This window comes from Somniosus microcephalus, chromosome 2, assembly GCF_052327205.1.
Source record: "Somniosus microcephalus isolate GS21.2 chromosome 2, FLI_Smic_1.0, whole genome shotgun sequence".
Taxonomy (NCBI): Eukaryota; Metazoa; Chordata; class Chondrichthyes; order Squaliformes; family Somniosidae; genus Somniosus; species Somniosus microcephalus.
The window spans coordinates 274,086,385-274,112,895 of NC_140988.1; the positions used below are offsets into that span (position 1 = coordinate 274,086,385).

Genomic DNA, 26,511 nt, shown 5'->3' on the forward strand with positions numbered 1-26,511 from the left:
TCTTAATTTGTCCCAGTACCATCTCCTTTTGCCTTGCACCGTCATCCCTTTTGTCTTTCAATCTCTCCTGCCTTCCATCCTATCACAGACATTCCCTTTGTTCTTTCCTCCCCTCCCCCCTTTCCCTGCCGCATACTTGCTTAAATATCTGTTACTTCTCCAACTTTTTCCAGTTCTGACGAAGGGTCATCAACCTGAAACGTTAACTCTGTTTCTCTCAGACCTGCCTGACCTGCTGAGTTTTTCCAGCATTTTCTGTTGTTGTTTCTAAAGTTGAACTCACTGGATAAAGAGCTGTGAGTGCAAAGTGATGTCCTACTACTTTGTGATGCAAAGTGGGGATCTTAACCCCAGCAAAAAAAAACTCGATGTCCTTGTCTTCATCCATTCCCCATTGGTTCCATGTTATCTTTAGAACCACAGGAAAAAAATGGGAGGAAACTTTGACATTATCAACACTTTTAACTCTCATTGAAATTTACAGAGTTCTGCCAATTATAAATTTCGTGAACTCACTAATTCCAGTTGAATATTCCATCCCAACAGAGTGAGGAACAAATGATGGGAGCTGCTTGTTCTGGTTCCTTTATTGCTAACTAGATTTGCCACTGATAAATACACATTTTCACTGGTAAAGGTCTTGACTGAAAATGTCAAAGAAATTATGGGGCGAAATTGATCTCTGTAGCGCCCATTTTTTGGGTGCTATGAGGCCCCTTAAGGTTCAAAAATGACATCTATGGCGCGCGCACACATACTTCTGATGCAAAGAGCACCAGGTGCCATATTGGTAAAGGGGTTAGCGCCCTAACACCTGCCGGAAGTATGCAGAGCAGGCAGATCATGACCACGCTGATTTGACGCCAGCATTGCCATTTTGGAGCTCCACACTTCAGCCTATGCCCTCTCTTAATCTTGTACAGCTGAACACAAAGTTAAGCAGTATGAAGGACCCCTCACCAGTGCTACTTAAATGGATCATTAATTACTTACAGGTTAGTTGCTGGTTTATTTCTTCTGGCTGCTGCTGCAATTCTACACGTTTTGGTTGCTTTCTATAGTTATTTGACGTTTCAAAAGTCTACAGGGAGTGGTGTGGCAGGTGCTGAGGTGCTTTTTTGCTGATTTCATGGCTTCTGCACAAACCAGTTGTTCCCAGATGTGAATGCACTAGTAAGCCTTCCTCTTGGCATTGAGCATGACTGGGAGAACGAAGAGAGGCCATGCAGAACAGGACAAGCTGCTAGAAGAGGGAGGAGGAAAAGGGAGAGAAGGGCTCTCAGTAGGAGGCCATATCCACCCAGGGTGTTCAGGGAGCAATTCTTCTACCTGAACTTCAGCAATGACGAATGTTTGAGACAACTGCGCTTCACTAAGGAGGTCGTCACTTAAATCTGGCAACTGCTGCAGCCACAACTCCAACCACAGAGCAGGACAAGGACCACATTGCCAATGGCTGTGAAGGTGACCATGGCTCTGAACCTTTATGCGCCTGGCTCCTTCCAGGCTGCTGATGGAAATATTAGTAACATCTCACAGTTTACAGTGCACTGCTGCATAAGGGAGGTCACTGAGGCTCTCTATGCAAAGTGGGATAACTTCATTTAATTCCCTCTTGCCAGAAAGAAGCAGGCAGAGCGAGCATGAGCGTTTGCAAGTATTGCAGGCTTCCCCATGGTTCAGGATGCCATTGATTGCATGCACATTGCATTGCGGGCGCCTTGTTTCGACTCTGCCATGTGCCTGAACCAAAAGAAATTCCACTCCCTCAAGTTGCAGCTGGTGTGTGACCATAGGCAGCGAATCATGCAGGTCAATGCCTGGTATCCTGGCAGCAGTCACGGTGCATTCATTCTGAGGCAGTCCTCTGTACCAACTGTATTTCAACCACCACGGCAAACCGAAGAGTGGCTACTGGGTGACAAGGGCTATCTGCTGACAACATGGCTCATGACTTTGGTTCGCAACCCACGCACACGCTGCATGCAGAAATCATTATAATGAGCAGGTAGCACAAAGTTGGCGTGCTGCCTGCATTCCACTCAATGGGCGTGGGTTAATTGCGCATTGCGATCCCCACCCCTCTTTTCAGGGCTAAACAATTTAACCCCCTATATGTGCACAAAATCAATCCCCTTCATATGATAATGGCACACATTAACTGGCCATCCTATTGTAATGATATCAGCAAATAGTGATGATATTTGTCTGTGTTTGATTACTTATGCCTTACAGCATATTTGTCTGTGTTTTTGATTGCTTGTGCCTGAGCAGCAGAGGTCATGTGACACAGACAAGCAGGCTGACAAGCTTTTACTTTCAGTTTGATTCTGGATGCATCACAGCATGGTGTGTTCTGTAAAGGCTGTTAAAAAGAGTTGAACAGGCTTTAGATTAAACAACATTCTCTTTCATAAATGAGTCGTTATTGAACCCACAAAGAAATCAATACATGATGTCAGAAGTGGCTGAAAGAGAAAAAATCTGAAGTTACCAACTCGATGGGACAGTGAAAGGAGTTGTGGCAAGTAAGCGAAATCAGCTCTCCACATATTAGCAAGCCAGAAGAGAACATCATTGCTTACCATTAGAGAATAGCTAACGAAGTGAAAAATGGAAGGTTTACTCCCACCGGCGACGCTTCAGTTGTCAGGTAATGTGGCTGAAAATTGGAGAAGGTTCAAACAACGTTTAGAGTTGTATTTAGCGGCAATTGGAGCTGACGAGAAAAGTGATAAACAGAAATCGTCCGTGTTCTTACATGTAGTGGGTGATGCAGCGCTGGAGGTGTATAATAATTTCATATTTGCTGTTGATGGAGACAAAATGAAGCTAGATAAAATAATGGAACAGTTTGAGGCCTACTGCATACCTAAACGCAACGTGACCTTTGAGAGGCACAAATTTTTCACATGTGTACAGAAAATCGGCGAGACTATTGATCAGTATGTGACTGAACTGAGAAACCGAAGCAAATCGTGTGAATTTGGGGGACTCACAGACTCGCTGATAAAAGACAGACTGGTGTGTGGTATTCCAGATAATGGTCTAAGGGAAAGACTGCTAAGAGAGCAAGATCTAGACCTGGGAAAAGCCATAGCACTGTGTAGGGCTACAGAGACTGTGAAGTTGCAGGCAAAAGAGCTGTTCAGTGACAGTAGCTGCAACGTGGATGCAGTGAGAAAGAATGGATACAAACCGTTTAACAAAGAGAGCGCCAATGTGAAAAAAGAGACGTGGCCAGCAAACGAAAATGAAAGGGACAATCGGAAGTCATGTAGTCGATGCGGTACACAGCATCCACCAAGAAAGTGTCCAGCATATGGTAAAACATGCAATAGATGCAACAAAAACAACCATTATGCCCGTTGCTGTAAGAACCAAGCGCAACAAAGCAAGGTCCATACAGTAGATGAAGGCGAGATAAAGGAATTCTATGTAGATGTTGTGTCTGAAAACAAAAGAGAAGAAAGAGACTGGATGTTGACACTAAAAGTGAACGACATACACATTCCATTTAAATTGGATACTGGAGCACAAGTTAATGTGATATCAGAGACCGATTTTAAGAGAATTAGACCCAGACCAAAGTTACATGGAATACAAGTGAAAGTGACCGGATACTCAGGTACTGATATACCAGTGAAAGGAAGATGCATTGTCAAAGTAACACACAAGGACAGAGAGCACACACTAGCATTAATCGTGGTGCCAAAGGATGTGCAAGCCATACTAGGTTTAAAAGCCTGTGAGTGACTGAACCTGGTAAAGAGAGTCCTCGTTGTGGAAAGCGAAGGAGAGACAGTCTATGATGAACTGAATGTTGCGTACACACCGGGTAAGCTGATGTATACAGCAGACACGTTGTCCAGAGCTGTTGACCCAGGAGAGCCCGCAAACACAGTGAAAAGACTGAAGTACAAGGCAAAAGACAGTGGAACTGACTTCTACCAAAGCATGCTTGTATACCGCACACCGCCGCTCGAGTGTGGTATGTCACCAGCCCAACTCCTGATGGGACGTCGGCTAAGGTCAAACCTACCCATCCCGGAGAACCTCCTGAAAACAAAAGAGGGGGAGAAAGTGAGGAAGTTCAAAGAACAACAGAAAGAAAAGCAAAAGTACTATTATGACAGAGGAACACAAAACCTACCTGAACTCCACACTGGTGACCAAGTAAGGTTCAAAGACAAAACAAACACATGGACGGAGAAGGGAACTGTCCTGAGTGAAGTTCAACCAAGATCATACACCATTCAGACAGATGAGGGTGCTGTTCTGAGAAGAAATCGTCGAGATCTTCTCATGGAACCAGCCACAGCAGGTCAAAAGACTGATACTGTTGAACAACCTGATCACACAGCAGGTCAAGAGACTGATACTGTTGAACAACCTGATCACACAGCTGAGAACCAATCATCTGAGGCAACAACTCAGATTCAAGGACAATCAATCAGAAAATCCTCAAGACACGTGAAGCCTCCTGAGAGACTCATTGAGCAAATTTAAGGACTATTGTTATAGAAGGAAGTAATGTTATCTTATTCTTTCTTCAAGTTCTAGTGTATTGACATATTTCATGTGAACACACAAAGCAAGGGTAAAAAACCTTGATCATGATAATGATAATGTAAATTCATTAAATGTTGTTAGTTAAAAGTAAAACACTTTTGTTTTAAGAAAGGGAGATGTAATGATATCAGCAAATAGTGATGATATTTGTCTGTGTTTGATTACTTATGCCTTACAGCATATTTGTCTGTGTTTTTGATTGCTTGTGCCTGAGCAGCAGAGGTCATGTGACACAGACAAGCAGGCTGACAAGCTTTTACTTTCAGTTTGATTCTGGATGCATCACAGCATGGTGTGTTCTGTAAAGGCTGTTAAAAAGAGTTGAACAGGCTTTAGATTAAACAACATTCTCTTTCATAAATGAGTCGTTATTGAACCCACAAAGAAATCAATACACCTATAACTGGCATAGGACCTCAATTTGCATATTTAAGCAGCCTTACACCTATTTCAGGGTGGGCTGCTCGCCCATTTACAGGCCCGCTTGAATACTGCATCAGTTTTATTTCTCCTCCATTATGAACCCATTTTACATGGTTGAAGTATACCCTATTGACATAGCTTTGCACAAAGTCACAACATTTAGCTTGGGAGCTGTTTCAAATAATGAATCCATTGAAATGAGAATTGTGCATGCTGTTGGTGCACCTTCTTTTTCTTCCCCCAAATCGTCCACCACAAAATATGGTTTTCTGCAACTTGGGCACACAACCTTGAACACCTGATTTTGCAGTCCGCCCACACCTGCCACCAGCCTTTTAGTAACAGACTTAAATTTCAGATGACCTCTCCAACCCGACAGAAGCTGATCCCGTTTTGTAGAGCAGCAATTGTGAGATTGTGACTAATGCAATAACAGATTTGAAAATCTTCCATTTGTCCTTCGAGCCTGTCCGAGAATCTTGCAGTTTGGAACTGATCGCAGATTTGTATCTTTGGCAACATCACTCAATAGTGCGGCTTGGTGAGACAATAACCTTCTCTGCCTTGTTGCTTCACTGATTTTCCCATCTACTTAAGCATTTCTACTTTTTGGTTAACAGTGCAACAGCACATTTTTCACCAGCTCATATTGTGATGCAATAGTCATCTTGCAGATGGGAAGTGGTGCATAAAGTACAATAATAAACTTACTCAACTGTTAACCCTGGGAGGTAGTTATGCTGCTTTATGAAAGGCTGGTCCTCTCTAATTCCAACATACTGGTACAAAAATGGACTAAAGTTCCTCCAATTAAGTGATGTTTATTGTGCAGTGATTTGTACCATTAGACAAAAAAACTCAAACAATGCATTGAAGGAACTATGACCGGCAATGCATCAATGGCTGCTGTATTCAGCACTGAACCTCTCCTAAGTATCAGCCTTAAGATGTCCTAGATCAAAAGGTTACGTGCATTTTGAAATCTGAAATGGTATCCAACTTTAACTTCTTGGAATAGGTGACTTTGGAGCTAAAAGGGAACCATTTAATTTTGCCAGCGCAATCTAACTACTAAACATTCAGTCATTTCCCATGAGACTGAAATCATTACACTGCAATAATGATGAAACAGCTATTGGTCAGAGCCTAGTCTAATCTACAAGTCCTGAAATTGCAAGACTCCACTCCTGGTGCAGAGTCTTGCTCGATGGGAGGTACGATTGGAAAATCAGGTGCGGATTCAGCATGCCCCACTTAGGTTTCTGGATGTTGATTTCAATCGAGCGTGCTGTGAATCAGGCCAACTGACCTCTGAGTCCAACTCTCCGTCTTGTGCTCCCATCCAGTGCCCATTTCAGGGCATTCATGGTTTGTGAAATTCAGCAAAAAAAAAGCTTCTATTAAAAAAAAATCTGTCAATCATCTGAGAACTTTTATCAAGATTTTTTAATAGTTAAAATGGAAGTGCAATTTTATATAAAAAGAAAATATTTGCAGCATCACAGTTCGAGCAATGACACAGGTGAGGGGACCAGTTCGAGCAATGGGATAGGACTTCTGCCTATTGATCTGCCCCAATGATGGCCCTGTCCCGAGTCCTGGAGAAGGAGTTGTTTGCATAACAAGGGCTGGTGCCCACACCAATTGCAGTTCGACCAACCCGTGGGGGCAGCAGAATTGCAGAGCAGCAACTTACTGTTCCTTTAGGGGTGGGGGTTGTGGGTAGGCTGGTTTAGCCAAAGGAACAAATTTTATCCCTCAGCTGATTCTTTGTTGTTTTGCCACCTTTCGAACAGCAATTGGTCTCTCTGTACAGCAAATCTTCCTGCATCGTGCATCTTACTTTCCATTTGCCAAACACTAGCCAGACCTGGCAGGCTTGCCAATGAAAACCATCATCCCGCCTCCAATTATGATGAAGGGTGTGGATGGGCAGAAGTGCCCGTGCCCCCTCCGTCAGAATTTACCCTGTGGCCAGAAAGGGGACACTGACTGGCTTCTGTCTGCCCAGACTGCATCATTTCTGCGCTCAAATTGACCAGAATTTCTAGGCTCTTTTAATTTAAAAAAATTGTGCTTATTAATGAATGGGTGTCAGTGTTAAGAATTGAGCATAGTTCTCTATCTTTAGCACCTATTTGCAGCATCAAGCACTCCTGGGTTAGATACACCATGGACCAAATGCAAGGTCAATCTCCACTCTACTCTAAGAAACCTGCTTTAAACTCATGTTGACTTTTCCACTAACATTAGGGAATTAAGAAAAAGATACCCCAAATAGCACTCCAATCTCTGAGGTGAAGCATTCCCTGCTCTGATTGGCTCCCCAAGGCCCACGTGATCCCAGGGGATGCATCGAACTAACTGCGCCCCTGGGATATGCAAGCACTGCGCGCCGGCAGTTGGAGCAGGCCCAGGATCGGAATTCCACGGGGGCTCACAGCTGAACGGCCGGCGCGCTAGGTAAGTGCAGGTCGGGGGCTTACACCCGCGGGAAGCCCCCGACCCGAATTTCTGGGCCATTAGGCTTTTCCAGTCTAACAAGTCTTCTGTTTATTCCTTTGTCCAATCTACAACCTCTTTGATTAATTTATAACATTGGGCCTTGGTAGACTACATTCAATTCTGTAGCTTTGATAGGCCACAGTTACAATCATTCCTCGAGTTAAATTGGTAAAGGGAAAAATGTTTTGAGACTTGATTGCAGACAGTAAGGCTGTTAGTTTCAAGGTCTGCAGGGTGAGCCATTAACCCAGAGACAAAAGAAGCTTGTGATGAGATTGAAGACAGAGATAAGAGGGGCCCAAGCACCTTCTGTGCCCGAACATGATCGTGCCAACCCCATAATTGGGTAGAAAAAAGGGTATGGAAGAAATCATGATTGCACAAATTCTGCTGCAATTTTGTTTTGGGGCATAACTGTAGGGGCTTGGGCCACTCTCAGTGTAGACATTCGAGCTGAGGGTGCGGAAGGTGCGTGGAACAAAGTCACAGCCCTACTCAAGGAGCAACAGAGTAATATAATTCTCAATTGTTCCTAGTAAACTGCTGCTCAAAAACTGCATGTCTTACTTATGCTTAAATAAAAATCATAACTGTTACCAATATGGAGTCAGCTTCAAACTATCGAACAGATAGTCCAAAGGGACTATAAATATATTTATAGAATCATAGAATGGTTACAGCACAGAAGGAGGCCTTTCGGCCCGTCAAGCCTGTGCCGGCTCTCTGCAAGAGCACTTCAGCTAGTCCCACTCCCCTGCCCTTTCCCTGTAACCCTGCAATTTTTTTTCCTCCCGGTACTTAGCCAATTCCCTTTTGAAATTCACAATTGAGTCTGCCTCCACCACCCTCTCAGGCAATGCATTCCAGATCCTAAACACTGGCTGCGTAAAGAAGTTTTTCCTCATGTTGCCTTTGGTTCTTCTGCCAATCACCTTAAATATGTGTCCTCTGGTTCTCTACCCTTCTGCCAATGGGAACAGTTTCTCTCTATCTACTCTGTCTAGACCCCTCATAATTTTGATCACCTCTAACAATCTCCTCTCAACCTTCTCTGCACTATGGAGAACAACCCCAGCTTCTCCAGTCTATCCATGCAATTGAAGTCCATCATCCCTGGAACCATTCTTGTAAATCTTTTCTGCACCCTCTCTAAGGCCTTCACATCCTTCCTAAAGTGTGGTGCACAGAATTGGACACAATACTCCAGATGAGGCTGGACCAGTATTTTATAAAGGTTCATCATAATTTCCATGCTTTTGTACTCTATGCGTCTATTTATGAAGCCAAGGATCCCGTATGCTTTTTTAACTGCTTTCTCAACCTGCCCTGCCACCTTCAATGATTTGTTCACATATGCCCCCAGGTCTGTCTGTTCATGCACCCCTTTAGAATTGTACCCTTTAGTTTATATTGCCTCTCTTCCTTCTTCCTACCAAAATATATCACTTGGCACTTTTCTGCATTAAATTTCATCTGCCACGTGTCCGCCCATTCCACCAACCTGTCGATGTCCTCTTGAAGTCTATCACTATCCTCCTCACTGTTCACTATACTTCCAAGTTTTGTGCCATCTGCAAATTTTGAAATTGTGCCTGGTACACCCAAGTCCAAGTCATTGATATATATCAAAAAAAGCAGTGGTCCTAGTACACCACTGTATACCTTCCTCCAGTCTGAAAAACAACTGTTCACCACTACTCTCTGTTTCCTGTCACTTAGCCAATTTCATATCCATGCTGCCACTGTCCCTTTTACTCCATGGGCTTCAACTTTGTTGACAACTATTATGTGGCACTTTATCAAACGCCTTTTGGAAGTCCATATACACCACATCAACTGCATTGCCCTCATCAACCCTCTCTATTACCTCATCAAAAAACTCAATCAAGTTAGTTAAACACGATTAGCCCTTAATAAATCCGTGCTGGCTTTCCTTAATTAATCCACACTTGTTCAAGTGACTGCTAATTTTGTTCCGGATTATCGTTTCTAAAAGCTTTCCCACTATTGGGGTTAAACTGACTGGCCTGTAGTTGCTGGGTTTATCCATACACCCTTTTTTGAACAAGGGATCTATTACAAAAGATCCCAGGTAAGGCCAGGACCTGGTGTATCCAGGCTCTGGTCTAAGTTCCAGCCCTTCCACTGCACCCTTGCTGGACTTGTGGCACAAGTGTGCCAGAAGGGCGGTGGAATCTCAGCTCCGTCATCTTTGTTGCCTCTCCGAGTGAGATTGCCGATTTAGTGTGAATTTTTTCCAAACTGTGGGCAGCTTTGTACTGACACCCCAAAACTATTTTCAATCCCATTAGACTGGACCTTTTTAAAGGTTATTTTATATTTCCTTTTTTCCTCCAATTTTCTCTCTTTATCCCTTCTCCTCTGAAGGAAGTGACTCATGAGATGCTTATATATTGCTAGAGTTTTATCAACCACCAACATGTGGCTCTCTTGCAGTCGACAACATTCCCACGTGCAAATGACTGACTGACGTAACTTGTTTTGTTGGCAGCAGAGAGTCACTTTATCAAGAGTCTAGTATGAAAACTAGCCACTCTAAACCACACAAGCGACATTCTGGGAAAATTAATAACTTTAATCCTTGAATTCTGGGAAAGATGAGACACAGATAAAAGGCAAAAGTCTTACTCTTACTAGGTATTTCCAAATAAGGTTGGTACCATCTTCAACTGGGGTCTGAACTAAACCCATCAAGGTTGCAGGCTAATAGGCTAATTAATTTGTTATGATGCTTGGATAGGTAAGCGTAACGAGCAAGGAAGAAGCTTGGAGATCCCTGAGATGGAAGAGGTGTCTCTTTATTTTGATTTAGTGTGTGGGAAAAGGAAAGGAGTGTAGTATTTAATTGGAGTGCTCTCCTTCATAAACATAATTAAAAGCTGGCATCATTCTCCCAGGACCCAGACTGCACCAAGCTATAAAGTAAAAGGATGGGGATCCATGGCCGCAGTGGTCCTCTGGCATCTTATCCGAGTGACCATTTGCCATGTGTGAGTCTGGACAGTGAGTGTCACCAGATGATTCATAGCTAAGTGCAATCCTATCCTTATTGGAAAATAAACATAGTAACAGCACGTCAACAGCCAGTTCCTTCGGAATAGTCTTTTGTATCAGTGCAGTAGAATGTTGACATGGAGGAAATGGTCTGTTTTAAGGCAAAACATTTTAAAGCCTTTGAGTTGAAAATTGAACTATCCAGATTATTGAATTTGAAAACCATTGTTACAAAAAAATTATATTTAGTTACATAGCAGTCAGATTAAGGTGGATCTAAGTAACGTGGCATGACTGAGCAGGTCCAGGCATGTTTTCTCCTGGCTGATTCAGGGTCTGCAATTTTGGGTGAAGCGTTTGTAAAGTTTAACTTTGAACCGTCTTGTTTCAATGACATCAAGCAATGTTGTCTCCAGGATCAGTTGCAAGAGGAAGACAAAAATACCTCAATGATGATACAGCTTTGATAATTGTGTGAAAACCACTTCTAAAACTACAGTATACAAAACCATAAGCATATGTGAGAAAAGAGATACATAGATACATAGATACATAGAAGATAGGAGCAGGAGTAGGCCATTCGGCCCTTCGTGCCTGCTCCGCCATTCGATGAGATCATGGCTGATCCTTTAATTCAGTATCCCGTCCCCGCCTTCTCTCCGTAACCCTTAACCCCTTTTGCCCGTAGAAATATATCTAATTCCCTCTTAAATATATTTAATGAGCTGGCGTACACTGCCCTCTGTGGCAATGAGTTCCACAGGTTCACCACTCTCTGAGTGAAGAAATTCCCCCTCATCTCTGTCCTAAATGGTTTAGCCCTTATCCTTAAATTATGTCCTCTAGTTCTGTTCTCACCCGCCAAGGGAAACATTCCTTCTGCATCCAGTCTGTCTAGACCTGTCAGAATTTTATACACTTCTATGAGGTCCCCTCTCAATCTTCTAAACTCCAGTGTGTACATCCCTAAACTACATAGTCTCTCCTCATAGGTCATTCCCGCCATTCCTGGTATCAGCCTGGTGAATCGCCGCTGCACCCCCTCCATGGCAAGAACATCCTTCCTCAGATGAGGCGACCAAAACTGTACACAGTACTCGAGGTGTGGTCTCACCAGTGCCCTGTACAGCTGCAGCAAGGTATCCCTGTTCCTGTATTCTAACCCTTTTGCTATGAAGGCCAGCATACCGTTTGCCTTCTTGACCGCCTGTTGCACCTGCATGCTCGCCTTCAGTGACTGGTGTACAAGAACACCCAGGTCTCTCTGTACTTCCCCCTCTCCCAATCTATTGCCATTTAAATAATAATTTGCCCTCCCGTTCCTGCACCCAAGGTGGATAACTTCGCACTTGTCCACATTATAGTGCATCTGCCATTTATCCGCCCAATCGCCCAGTCTGTCCAAATCGCTCTGGAGCTTCCTGGTCTCTTCCTCTGAGCCCACCCCCCCTCCTAGTTTAGTGTCGTCTGCAAATTTGGAAATGCTGCATCCGACTCCCTGATCCAGATGAAAGGGCATTGTAAATTTAGACCGTGAAGATAACAGTTCAGACTGCATTCTGAATGCAGGAACATGGATCTTTTGTTGCTCAATCAATTGCTCACATCTTTGTTAAAAGATTGGCAACAGGAAATAAGTCATCAAATTTTATAATCAACCAATTCATCTGCCCTAACAGCTCCTCTAATGACTGCATGTATTAAGTGAAGTTAACAATAAAGATAATGTCAGCCAAGACATGTAGTGTTCAAATGGACCTTTTAAAACATTACAGGGTGAAAGTGCTCCCATTGATAATTTTACCAAAAAAAATTGACATGAGTATTAAATGGAAAATACTATGTAAAAAAAATCACACGGTCTTTTTGCTAAAATTAGACAGAAGGAACCCCATTGTCTATATTTTCAGATATCTGTAATTATGTTAGTTATCTCTTTTTTTATTTTCCCCATTTGAACAACATATTCAGGAGTCAGTTAGAATCTGATAATATTATATTTTTCAGATATGATGAGATGCCTTATCTAACAGAATAGATGATCTGGTTATCTTCTGCTTATGGCACAAAATGGGTAAGAATGAAAATTGCATTTTAAGACAGTTTGTAATAAAGTGATTTAAGGAATGAACTGCTGTGATCTTATTGAGACAGTTCTAACCTTTCCACTTAAGACAGCTTGCTATGTGGCATAATAGTATAATGGTATAAGGCTTGCCTCAGTGGAAGCACTCTTGCCTCGGAGTTAGAAGGCTGTGGGTGCAAGCCCCACTTGTCCTAGTTACCCTTCCTAATATCTCCTTCTTGGCTCATTGTCCATTTTCCTGATTACGCATCTGTAAAGCATCTTGGGACATTTTTATATGTTAATAGTGCTAAATAAATGCAAGTTATTGTTGTAAACGGAAGACTTCACCATGGGTAAAATTACCCTCCAACATCATTAAGGTCGAGTGTGTGGGGATCTTATGCTAGAGTGGATAGAAGCCTTGGCGAGGGTGCAGAAGAGATTTCCTAGAATGGTACCAGGAATGAGGGACTTCAGTTATGTAGAGAGACTAGAGAAGCTGGGATTGTTCTCCTTAGAGCAGAAAAGGTTAAGGGGAGACTTAATAGAGTAGTTCAAAATTAAGAAGGATTTTGATAGAGTAAATAAAGAGAAACTGTTTCCACAGGCAGGAGGGTCAATAACCAAAGGACACAGATTTGAAGTAATTGGCAAAAGAACCAGAGGGGAGACAGGGAGAAATGTTTTTACGATAATAACTTTCAAAAGTTATATGCTTGAAAAGGATACATTTGCAGGGCTATGGGGAAAGAACAGGGGAGAAGGACTAATTGGATAGCTCTTTCAAAGAGCTGGTGCAGGCATGATGGGCCAAATGGCCTCCTTATGCACTGTATGATTCTATGAGGAGGCCTAGTGTTAGCTCAAAGGAGGGATATTTACCCCCAGATGGAACTGGGCTTACCAAATAGTTTTAGAACTGTTCTACAGGAAACAAATGCAACACAAGCAGCAATACTTGGCAACCTAACCAAGTTTCTTCAGGCACTCGAAACCTACATATCTGAAGACTTGAAAACTTTCATCAAATAAGGTAGAGTGAGAAAGATCACAATACATGGGGACTGCAGCCTGCGTCAAGGAATTGAGGGGCGCAGCAATTATAGATGTACCTGAATTAGAATTCGATAATGAAGAGGATTCTGCAGATGAATCAATAGGGGATTCCACAGAGTAATATTCTGATGGAAACTGAATTGTCTTGTTCTAGTGCAACAGTGAAAGTTCTCTGGTTTTAATCCTGATGAATGATTGTTCCACAGCGCAATGATACCCTGAAGTGTTTTTATTATTTGCGGTTTAATATTGTGGTATTTCATAGTTTCTAATGTAGTCAATAAATAATAGTAACAAATAATATAACTTGTGTGAGTGATTGGATGAATTTGGTTATTACAATGTTCCAAAAAGAGTATATTATATTTAGTTATAATGGGGGAAAAATTCAGTTGTTTGTGCCTCCCATTAGCGCCTTAAGAGGGCGCTAATGGGGCGCAAAGCAACTAGCGCCCAGGCGTGGCGATATTTGCGCCGCTCGCTAAATGAACTAGACATTTTGTGGCGGCGCTAAACACTACCGCCACGATCTCTTGCGCCAGCAGATCGTGACGTCAGTCGAGTGCGCAACGCCCCGGTAGCGCCCGGGACCGGATATTGAGTGGCGCACCCTGCCTTACTGCCTGCCGCTAGCAACGACAGGTTGAGGGGAGTGTTTTGCAGTCAGAAAGGGACTGGGGAAGCACTATTTAAAGGTGACCGCTTCCTGCCTTTTTTTGTTGGTGACATTTTTGCACCACGCATTCTGAGAGAGAGAGAGAGACTTCTGGAGATATTCAACGCTGTGTGAAGGGGTTTTGGGTACTGAGCAGTACTTTGCAGGTTCATTTTTATTTGCCCTTCCTTGCTTCACCAATGCTCTGAGGTAGCGCCTCGCTGCTCGGCCTTTGCCCCTTAAGACAGGTGTGAAGCGCCTGATTTAGCGCTCCAATCACCTCCAGGGGCGATAAAAGCCAAGTTTACCGTCGGAGGCGACAATTTGCGCCAGGCGCTAAACTTTGCTCATGGCCAATAATGGCGCCCCAAATGGGGCGATACTGAATTTTTCCCCCAATACCCCCTGTATATAGATTAATAATACACACATACATTAAATGCTGTACATTTTACAGAAAATGAGAATATACCTATGTTGCTTTTACAGTATGCAGAATTTGCAAATAAATTATGACATATGGTTTGTGCATCTTGCACTTGGTATGTTGGCAAGAAGAGCCACTTCAGTGTAGGAGTTGCTATTTGCCATATGTTTTTTGATAGATTGCAAGTTGGAAGCTGCCAGTACTTCCTACAATGGGACAACAGGATGTATCCCAGTAAGGAGAGTTAAAGGAGGCAAAAGATTGATCATGCCAGGGTAATTGAGATAAAAAACATCAGGCCAGAATCTTTACCTGAGCGTCGGGGCGGATGCGTGCGGGCCACGTAGCAGGTCGCCATCCCGAACTTTTCAACAGCGTGTTCTGCACTGTGTGTTTAACTCAATTGAAAGAGTCATGTGGGTTTCCCGGTCCAGTTAAATGGAGCGGGTCTGATCACGTCACCGATAACTCGTTTTCAGCGTGGTTACTTAAAGCAGCCTTGCACACATCTCATTTGAAGGTTGCTGTAGGAGAGATCAAGGTGTTTGGGAGAGCTACAAATTGCTGCATAATATTGAAATTTATGTGGGTCATGGAGACACACAGACAGAAGGCTGCACCAAGATTCCCTGATGCCACCTGGAAGTGCTGGTCCAGGGAGTCAGAGCATGCAGGTAGGCCCTCTTTCCTGCGGATGGCCGAAAAAGCCCAGCCAGAGACACTAAGAGGGCATGGCTAGACATCTCAGAGGAGGTCAGCAGCAGGGATGTTGTGAGGCGGACCTGGATCCAGTGCCACAAAAGATTCAATGATCTCATGAGGTCAGGAAAGGTGAGTGCAATGCCACACTCACCTATATCCTGATGTGCGTGCCACCCCAACCCCATCACTCTGCCTTCCCAAGCCTACTCCTGCACATCACTCCTCACACCAGCCTACCTTGCAAGTACACCCATCCCTTTCTGTGTATGCATCTACTCACATCCCCATCTGACCAACCACCATTGACACTCACTCACCCTAACGCAATCATAGCAAGTAACACCACAGAAGGAGGCCATTTGGCAATGTCATGCCACTCCCCCATCGTGACTATGAGAGAGTGGCGTGACATTGCCAAATAACCTCCTCCTGTGGTGTTACTTGCTATGATTGCGTTAGGATGAGAGTGATGTAGCCCATCCATTCCTTACACTCATTCTGCACTCACTCAAAGTTTCCTTCTTTCCCTCCTTGCAGGAGAAGAGAGCCCACAACAACAGGGAGAAGCAGAGAATCGGAGGTGGCCCTCCAATATTCACAAATTTGACTAAAGCAGAGGAGGAAGCACTTGAAAGCTCCGGAGTTGTGGAGCTGCTGGCGGTGGGAGACGGAGAGAGGGGTACCTCCCAGCAACCTGGTTACAGAATTAAATCTCATATAGCCACATGGCATACAACAGTTACTCATGGTGACTGATATCAGCAGCCAGTGGAATATGATCATGTGCATAATGGTAACATTACCCATGCAGACGCTGAGCCATCGAGAAAGAGGGTGATCTTGGAGGGGCAGCAACAATTGCGTGAGGCTCTGGTGGCTTTTGCAGCCGCGATGTGTGCAACTGTACAGAGAATGGAGGAGTCCATCTCCAACATGAGCACCACCATCTCGCAGGTGATGGCGACGATGTGCTGTTCCATGGAAAGGATGGTCACCTGCATGGAGCAGCAAATGCGGCAGTCCAATGAGAATGTGCTTGCTGTGAACAACAGATGGCAGACACTCATTGACCTAATCTTGAGGAGGGATGCTAACGTAGACTTGGGCCTTCATCACCCCACTGATGTGCAGCAAGGTGCTCTCCAACTCCTTGCTAGCAGGGAAGTGTGGGTGGCCCATGAGAGGGATGATGCTGAGAGGGGACATGGAAGTGGGGGCTCTGCTCAAAGCGCTCCCACTTCTCCCCCATTGCCTCCCCCTCAGAGCCCCACATGCTGCCTCGGATCGCAATGGCTGAGTCTGCCCCTGCACAGTCGCAGGAGGAGCAGTCTTTGGCGGGGCCATCACACACTCCAAAACCCAGAGGACATCCGCCAAAAGTGTCTGACGAGTCACAGCAGGGAAGTGAGCAGCCTGCCTCTACCTCTGCTGAAGCCACAGTGGTTGCACCTCGTAGAAGCACTCATAAATTTAAAAAGACACAATCCTAGATGCACAAGGGTATGCACATGGGTGTATGAAAAAATGTTAATGTTAAGTTTCAGTTATATTTATGATGCACACAAATTTATTTCTTTGCACCACTTTCCTGTCTTGTCCATTTTTGCCTGCTACCTGGGAAGTGGCTTTGTCACTTGGAGTGAATGGTGAGACATTACTTAACCTCGAGCAATGGGGGTTTGAGTGACTGGAATGGTTTGGTCATTATAGGACTGCTTTGTGGTGTTGTTGGTGGGGGATGGTGAAGTTAGTACAGCATCTGGGAGCCATATGGGTGGACTGGAGCAAGTTAAGTAAATCTGGCCATTATGAAGTCATCCCGGGCCTCCCGGGTAGCAATGTGTGCCGCTGCTGGTGCCATCTCCACCTCAGGTTCCTCCTCCTCTTCCTCCTCTGAAGAGGCAGTGTGCTCTGCGCTTTGCTCCTCCTGCAGCTCCAATCCTCGCTGCTGCACTATGTTGTGCAGCTTGCAGCATATGATGATGATTCTGGAGTCCCTGGACGGTGCGTACTGAAGGGTTCCTCCAGATCTGTCAAAGTATCTGAAGCGCATCTTCATTGTGCCGATTGTTTGCTCTATGACACATCTGCTGGACATGTGGCTGTCATTATAACGCTCCTTGGCCTCATTGCTAGGCCTCTTCAAGGGTGTCACCAGCCACGTCTTCAGTGGGTAGACGTTTTCTCCAAGCAGCCAGCCAGTAAGTCCGTTTGGAGGTGCAAAGAGCTGAGGGAGGGTGGACTGGTGCAGCACGAAAGAGTCATGACAGTTGCCAGGGAATCTGGCGCACACATGCATGATGATCTTTGTATGGTTGCAGATGAGCTGCACATTGAGGGAATGGAAGCCCTTGCGGTTCACAAATACTCCTGGGTGATGTGGGGGTACCTTGATGGCCATATGTTTGCAGTCTATGATGCCCTGCACCTGTGGAAAGCCAGCCAGAGCTGCAAAGCTGAGCACCCGCTCAGTAACACTGGCTTCATCAGTGGCAAAGTTTACATAATTGGCTGACTTGTGAAACATGGCATTGGTCACCTGGGTGATGCATCTGTGGACGGCTGACTGTGAGATCCTGCAAATGTCTGCTGCAGATCCCTGGAAGGAGCCTGAGGCGAAGAAGTTGAGGGCGGTGGTGACTTTGACAAAGGCGTGTCCACCAGGACCTCTGTGCAGCAGGTCTTGTTCCAGCAAGATACAAATGTCTGCGACAACCTGGCGCGATAGCCTGAGCCTCCTGAAGCACTGCTGTTCAGTCATGTCCAGGAAGCTCATCCTCTGCCTGTATACCCTGTGTTGGGGGTATCGCCTCCAGCATGGTGCACCCCTGTGCTGACCCCCTCTCTCGTGTGGAGCATCAGGTCATTGAGGAGAAGGCTGGTGTGGCTGGTGTTGTTGCTGCTGCTGGTGTGGCTGGTGTTGTTGGTGCTGGGACTCATTTTGGTCTGATTCTGAGGTCCAAGGTAGGAAAGCATAAGCGGCACCCATGCTGATCTAATAGATGGCAGGTAAAGTGGAGATCAGAGGCCCAATCCCTCAATTTAGTGAGAGTGGTATGCAATGTGGTGAGAGTGGCTTCTGAGGTTGCAGAAATCACCTGCAAACTCCTGAAAGCTAAATCTCTGCACAAAATGGAGTCAGCAAGAGCCTTTCCCTTAGGCAAGGAAGCAGGTATAAGGTGTGAGTATTTATGTGTTTTTTCCAGTTGTCACTTAATGAACTACACAGTGGACACTGAGCTTCCGCCTCCCCTTCACAGGTGAGGTTCCCGAGGTGCGTGAATCCTGTGCGCAACAAGTAAAAACCTGAGATTAAAAAGGCAGTTAAGGGTCGCTCAACAAGCAGTTAACTACCTCAATGAGGTCACCCGCCTCTCCTGAGCGAGTCCGTGGCGCGCCTCGAAACGCGCCCAAGTTAAATACGGAAGTCGGTGGGATGACGGCGGGTTCCTGATGCACTGTCAATTTCTGCGCTTTTAACTGCCAACCCATCCCCAAACCAGCATGCTCGGCCATGGAAAAATTCTGGCATCAGTCTTTGTTAAGCTTGTGAAAAAATTGTATCAGGAAATAGTTATGACATATTAATGCCTCCCCGTTCTGGCAGTGGATTGCTAACCAAAGGCCTTGCTCCTAAAACATGTTGAATGTGCCCTCAGCAGTGACAACAGGTTACACTAGCTGTACACATTTGGTGCTTTGACTTCAAAATTTGGTATGTTTGCAACACCTGATCAGTGTGTACTTTCCTGCACATCCGCCATGGTTTTGGACCAAAATTCTGAAGTCAAAGCACCAAATATGGGAAACTAGTGAAATCTCCTGTCACTACAGATGAAATCCACAATCCTTCGGGTATACCTGGGAATAAAATTACAACAAAATCTTTAGGATAGGGGAACTTGGTTTCAGAGTTAGAGTTGGGTTTAAGATTAGGATTGAGTTTAGACATAGAGTTTGGTTTAGTGTTGGGCTGAGGGTTCAAGATTGGCTGAGGTTTCGGGCAGGGTGTAGGATTTGGTTGAATTTATTTCAAGGGCGATTTTCTTTTCCTGAAGGGGAGTGTTGATTTAAGGGCGAGAGTCTCTGCCACATGATTTTCAGGGGCAAAAGTGGAGATACATGTATCACAGCCCCAATATATTTTGTTACTTCTTAATGGAAAGGGTTTTAGATGTGGACAAATATTATAAAAAAAACATAGCACTCAGCTTGGATCAAAGATGTGCGGGTTAGGTTGATTGGCCATGATAAAAAATTGGCCCTTAGTGTTAGGGGGGATTAAATACGTGGGGTTACGGGGATAGGGCTTGGGTGGGATGGCTGTCGGTGTAGGGCCCGGGTGCTAGGGTTTGGATGATCAGCCATGATCTCGTTGAATGGCGGAGCAGGCTCGAAGGGCCGAATGGCCTACTCCTGCTCCTATCTTCTATGTTTCTATGTTTCTAAAATCTAAGCTTTTGTTTAGCATTTACCTAACACTCCATTAGAACTTTGTGGATCGCCTTTTGGAAGGAGGAGTGAGGAGTGCTCAGTTTCTCTAACAACAAAACTTTGTACTACCCAAAAAAAATCATGACTTCATGAGTTAACCTAAATAGCAATTTGGTTGCTTTGAGTCTTTATGTGGATTAGCTCATCCTGAGTATTACCATTGTCATTTTGAGCTGTAGCCAGAGGATCATATCATTACAATGGTCAAAGACTGAAGTGGAATGATCACTGCTGAACTTTTGAGAAAATACAGTAAACAACCTTGTGAAATTTAGATAAAACTATACCCATTACATATTAGCAACTGTTGACACCAAGTTTTCTGTTGCATTTATCGGGTTATACTGTGTTTTTACTAAGTCTTTATTTCGTACATCTATCCCACTATTTCAGGTCATAAAAACATTTAACCTGCTGTTTTACTTCAACGAGTTTCCATGTATTGAAGAGACCCTGCCTTATCAGTAAGTAAATAAGGAGTTGTGTAAATCATATGGTATAATTGCTCACATGTTTAGCAAGGACCAGTAAGATGCAAACACTTATTGTGATTGGGATTCTAAACCAAAAAACTATTTAAAAATTGTAACTAAAAATTTAACTAAGAAACTAAAACAGTAAACACTGAAAATTTCCAAATCTTACTGAAACATTAATAACCTAAGGCCTGGATCTGCTGAAGACTTGCACCTCTGATCAATCCTCAATCTATGAGCAGAATGAACCAGAGATGTCAGCTGCTGAGATCTACTCAATTCCATTTTTAAAAACAAATTTGGTCCACAAGCAATTCCATAGAAGACCAACTAACAAAAAAATTGTAATTCATTTGCTTGGAGCTCCTCTTAAATTAAGTGTTAATGAGCTTGGGTCTGGAGGTCTAATGATTTACAGTAATGAGGCTACAATTATACGACCATGACGGGGTGTGCGTCTCTTTATTGTGAAGATAGCAGTCTTCACATGATACAACTGATTGCCAGCCAATAAACACGCCGGCCCTGAAATCCCACTGAGGTCTACCAGTCACCCAACGTAACTCCAGTGGGAGTCTGGTGGAACTCCCAGGGAAATGGCAAAACGCTTGAAAAATGACCATTTGTGCTGTTTTCCTGGGGTTAAGGCAGGCGACCAGTAGAATACTTGTGGAATTTCAGATGCCACCTACCTTAGAGAACTGACAGAAATGACCCTCTAGGATTTCTAAGGCAATTAGTTTGTTATCTGCTTGCTGGTTCTAAGTCGGCCTTCTTACAAAAAATAAATAACTGCCCAAAAGTATATACAGGTACACTATCCCTTATCCGAAAGCTTTGGGACCAGCTGAGTTTCGGTTTTCGGAATTTTTCGGATTTTAGAAGGTATTATTATAAGACTGGGAAATTTGTATTTAATATAAATTTTAAAAGTTCAGGCTACCTCTTGCGACTGTTCCGTGTCTCATTCCCCTTCCTGCTTCTCTGGAAAGCCGGATATCGGCTGACTCCGACTAAGCTGGCCCGCAAATCAGGTCGGGTGGGGGGTGGAGAAAAGAATATCGGACGGGCTGCGGCTCAGGTCGGGGTCGGGGGGGTGTCGGGTTCGGGGGGGTCCGGGGGGGGGTCGGAGTCGGGGTCGGAGGGGGTGTCGGGGGGGGATCGGGGTCGGGGGGGGTCCAGGGGGGGGGGGGGTCGAGGTCAGGGGGGGTCCGGGGGGGGGAAGTCAGGGGGCAGAAAAGAATATCGGACGGGCCGCGGTTCGGGTCGGGTCGGGAGAAAAGAATATCAGACGGGTCGGGGGTCGGGTCGGGTTGGGTGTGGGGGGCGAGAAAAGAATATCGGACGGGCCGCGAGTCGGGTTGGGTCGGGTCGGGGGAGAAAAGAATATCGGACGGGCCGCTGCAGTTATCGGACCGGCCGCTGTATTGTTGGGTTCACTCTCCCGGTACCTCCTTCACACTACCCGGCTCGGCCTGCAATCTCCTACCCAGGAGGGAACTCTGTGACCCTCTGCCCTGCTTAGCGTAAGTCGTGCGCCACCCTGGTCATGTCGTGCGCACGGCTTACGCTGAATGAAAAAACTTTCGGTTTTTAGAGGTTTTCGGTAGTTCGGATAAAGGATAGTCTACCTGTACTTGAAATAGGAGCATAAATGGTTCCAGCCACTGGATACAAACTGTATCCTAGCCAATTTCTAATATATTACTTGAGGGAGCATGGTATTAAAAGTACTGTAATTTTGAGGACACACAAGGTTCAATGTGCATTTTATGCATGTCTTACTATTAGCTCCTTTGCTGGGGCACATATGAAAACAGGGGAGATTTTCCTAGAAACATTTCCCCAAATATTTTTAAAATGTAAAATTAAAAAAAAAAAATTACTTTTCCTTTCTCTCTCTTTTTACTCCCCCTTAATCCAATCTTTATTTCTCTTTCTGTACCTGATTTAACACTGAATTCACCCATTCTAATTTACACTTCCTTCTCAGTCCTTGCGCTGTTAATTTCACAATCCTTCTATCTGATTGGTTAAGGAGGTACACAGTAGCTTTCCCTGTTCACTCAGGTCCCAGATGCCCAGTTTCCCTCGCTGCGACATTATCAGCTTGCATTTTCAGCAACTTGCCACGCAAAAAATTAAAAATCCGAAACAGGCAATGGCCAGTCTAACTGACGGCTGACGCCATTAGATGCTCTGCTACTGCAAATTATGGCTCAATAATAACATTATTGCTATAGCATGGAACACCTTGAAGCAAGGAACACCTTGAAACAAGTTAATATGCTAAAATAGATGGTGTTAATAAGAACATAAGAAATAGGAGCAAGAGTAGGCCATTTGGTCCCTCGAGCCTGCTCCGCCATTCAATAAGATCATGGCTGATCTTCTACCACAACACCACTTTCCTGCACTATCTCCATATCCCTTGATTCCCTTAATATCCAAAAATCTACCGATCTCTGTCTTGAATATACTCAACTACTGAACCTCCACAGCCCCCTGGGGTAGAGAATTCCAAAGATTCACCACCCTCTGAAGAAATGTCTCCTCATCTCAGTCTTAAATGGCTGACCTCTTATTCTGAGACTGTGACCCCTGGTTCTAGACTCCCCACCGGGGGAAACATCCTCCCTGCATCTACCCTGTCAAACCCTGTAAGAATTTTGTATGTTTCAATGAGATCACCTCTCATTCTTTTAAACTCTAGAGAATATAGGCCTAGTCTACTCAATCTGTCCTCATAGGACAATCCCCCCATCCCAGGAATCAGTCTGGTGAACCTTTGTTGCACTCCCTCTATGGCAAGTATATCCTTCCTTAGGTAAGGAGACCAAAACTATACACAATACTCCAGGTGTAGTCTCACCAGGGCCCTATATAATTGCAGTAAGTCATCTTTACTCTTGTACTCAAATCCTCTTGTAATAAAGGCCAACATACCATTTGCTTTCCTCTTGCTTGCTGTACCTGCATGTTAACTTTCAGTGATTCGTGTACAAGGACACCCAGGTCCCTCTGAACACCAACGCTTCCCAATCTCTCACCATTTAAAAAATACTCTACTTTTCTATTTTTCCTACCAAAGTGGATAACTTCAGATTTCTCCACATTATATTCCATTTGCCATGTTCTTGCCCACTCACTTAGCTTGTCTATATCCCCTTGAAGCCTCCTTGCATCCTCCTCACAACTTACATTCCCACCCAGCTTTGTATCATCAGCCAACTTGGATATATTGGTCCCCTCATCCAAATCATTGATACAGATTGTGAATAGCTGAGGCCCAAGCACTGATCCTTGCGGTACCCCACTAGTTACAGCCTGCCAACTCGAAAATGACCCATTTATTCCTATTCTCTGTTTTCTGTCCGTTAACCAATCCTCAATCCATGCTACCCCTCCTCCTTTTCCATTTTGCCTATCTACCTAATTGGTGGGTTGGAGGCAGAGGGGGAAGTGAAAGTTGTAAATCCCGACCCCAACCTGCCTCCAACCCGCCCACTTTCACCTTTTAGTCAGGCGGGATGGGGGACGGGCAGCGTTAAAACTCTACAGTGTGCCGGGAAACCCGGACTTCCATGTTTCCCGTGGTCTACTGGTCAGAAACGGGAAAATCAAGGCCCCACTCCCACCTGCTCACCCATGTTAAAATTCCCCCCGATATCTGACTTAAGTAATTTCTCTTCCTCTTCTATTTCAAAGCCCTTTTTTCAAAACTTGACTCTATCAACACTTTTCCCCAAAGGTTGCACATTACCATGGATGTGAGTAATGAAGCTGAATTTTCTTCAAACAATGGTAAACAGAAAAATAAAAATCATAGAAAATTTCCACCTCCGGTTTACATTTCAGTTACTTATTAACTAGCTATTCTCTTGACAGTATGTTAAAAAAAACATGCAGATAACATATAAACAATGGGCTCGTCATATTCGTCTACTCTCTTTACAGTGCCCAAATTGAACATTGGACTGGTCTTTTTTTAATTTACTTTATCACTCTATATGGTACAGTAGACAAAAGCATGATTGTAGGTGAACTGTGTTCTATTACTTTATTCTCAAAATAAATGTCAGAATAACGTGTGCCTTACCATTGCCCATCAGAGTTTGAGAACTGTTGAATGGAGGTGCCAAACTGAACGCCTGGAGGGCCTGACAACATTTTGGCTCCCATCACATCAACGTTAAAGGCCTGGGATGGTTGAAAAAGAAGACCGCCTATAAAAAAGGACAAAAACAATATCAATTTGTGAATCAGGATGAAGCTAATAATTCTGAATGATTGCTACTATATTAAATAATTCTGCACTTTTTCAAGCCCAGCTGAGTATACACTGCCTGAAAGGGTGGTGGAGGCAGACTCAATCATGGCTTTCAAAAGGGAGTTGGATAAGTACCTGAAGGGCTACGGGGAAAGGGCAGGGGAGTGGGACTAGCTGAAGTGCTCTTACAGAGAGGTGGCATGGGCTCGACGGGCTGAATGGCCTCCTTCTGTGCTGTAACCATTCTGTGATTGTATAATGATATTCCAGGATCTTGTAGGTTATTATTTTAGCATTCAGCATTTTTATTTTAGAAACGTGAGCACTGATTGCAGTGTTGAAGAGTTATTCTCGCACAAGGTAGTTCTTTGCCCTTGGAATGCAGTTCCAAGGTAGGTTTTCACTCTTGGGCCCCGGGTGTGGGCCAACTACCCGATCCTGATAGTGGGAATCCCGATCCGTTTTGTGGGCCGCACCTCATTCCCATGCCTTCGGAGAGCTGCACGCCCCAAACGAGTGTCCTGCTGCAGCCCATCTACTGCTCTGGCCCAGCACGATATTGGGGTCTGCAGGCTGACCTGGCCAGCACGAAGGTAGATCTAGGGAGAGGGGGAGGAGGAGGTACGTTCTTGGAGTAGGGGTGCCCAGGGAGGCAGCAACCCACATTATTCTCGTTGAGCCCGGAGAAGCACTCCTGCTCCTCCTGGCTCCACAAAGGCTTATGTTTCTGTGGCCTCTTCCTTTGCGCCACCTGTTACAAATAGGCAGAGTGTGCAAGGCACATGCTCTATCCGGTTGTCCTTTGAAATTGCATTGGGTCCTATGTATGACGTCGGAGACCGATTTACATTCAGTTTTAAGACATTCACCTGAATTGGCAGGCTCCTGGGTGTGGTAAACCACTGTTTGTATTCCACTGTGTACATGCCTGGACATGCCTCGGCTGACTCCTCCCACAAGTCCTAGTATAAAGGTGACTGCTCCCCAGCCCCTTTGTATTTCTGGACTGGTCGACCACTCGAGGCAGACCTTCATTCTTTTGTTAATAAAAGCCTTTAGTTACTCTCTTAACTCTCAGTCTTTTATGAGTAATTGATAGCGCATCAATTTTATTAACAAAATTTTTATAATGGAGAAGATCCTCACACCAGCATGCCTGGACTTAGATCATCGGGAGGCGGACTCAGCCACCAAGTTTACTCACTGGCTTAAGTGTTTCGAAAAATTCCTGACCGCCTCCGCAGCAATCAAATCGGACGAGGACAAACTGGATGTCCTGACCTCCAAAGTGAACCACCGAGTGTACTCGGTCATCCAAGACATGACCTCGTACGCGGATGCTATCAAGCTCCTCAAGGACCAGTACACGCGCCCAGTGAACGAAGTGTACGCCAGGCACCTTCTGGGGAGTCGTAAACAACAACCTGGGGAATCGACCGTGGAATACCTTCAGGCACTGTCTGTGCTTGGCCGGGCCTGTGGTTGTAAGGATGTAAAGGCCGCCGTGTACACAGAGGAACTTATCCGGGACGCTTTTGTAGCGGGCCACAGATCCAATTACACCCGACAGCGACTGTTGGAGCAGAGTGACCTCGACCTCAACAAGGCCACTGAACTCGCACTATCATTGGATGCAGCCTACCGGGGCATGGATGCCTACTCCTCTGCACCGTGGACGCCGCGGGGAACGACAGCCTGGGACACGGTAGGACCGCCTCATAGCGCCGTGCCACCCCAGCCACACCCCAGCAACGGCCCAACTACTGCAGCAGTGTCCCAAGGCCAGACAGCAGTGCCCCAAGGCCAGAAATGCTACTTCTGTGGCCAGGCAAAACACCCCAGAGCGCG

The 26,511-nt window shown here is 44.9% G+C and overlaps 1 protein-coding gene across 2 annotated transcripts in view; it reads right to left on the reverse strand.

Annotated features, from left to right (window-relative positions):
* The window catches only part of itga2.2 (integrin, alpha 2 (CD49B, alpha 2 subunit of VLA-2 receptor), tandem duplicate 2), a 216,607-nt gene that overhangs the window by 151,467 nt on the left and 38,629 nt on the right, over positions 1 to 26,511 (reverse strand). For both annotated transcript variants that reach the window (XM_085972514.1, XM_085972511.1), the window contains exon 2: positions 24,493 to 24,619. In XM_085972514.1, the coding sequence (XP_085828640.1) occupies positions 24,493 to 24,619 (127 nt within the window). The remainder of the gene's footprint in view (positions 1 to 24,492; positions 24,620 to 26,511) is intronic.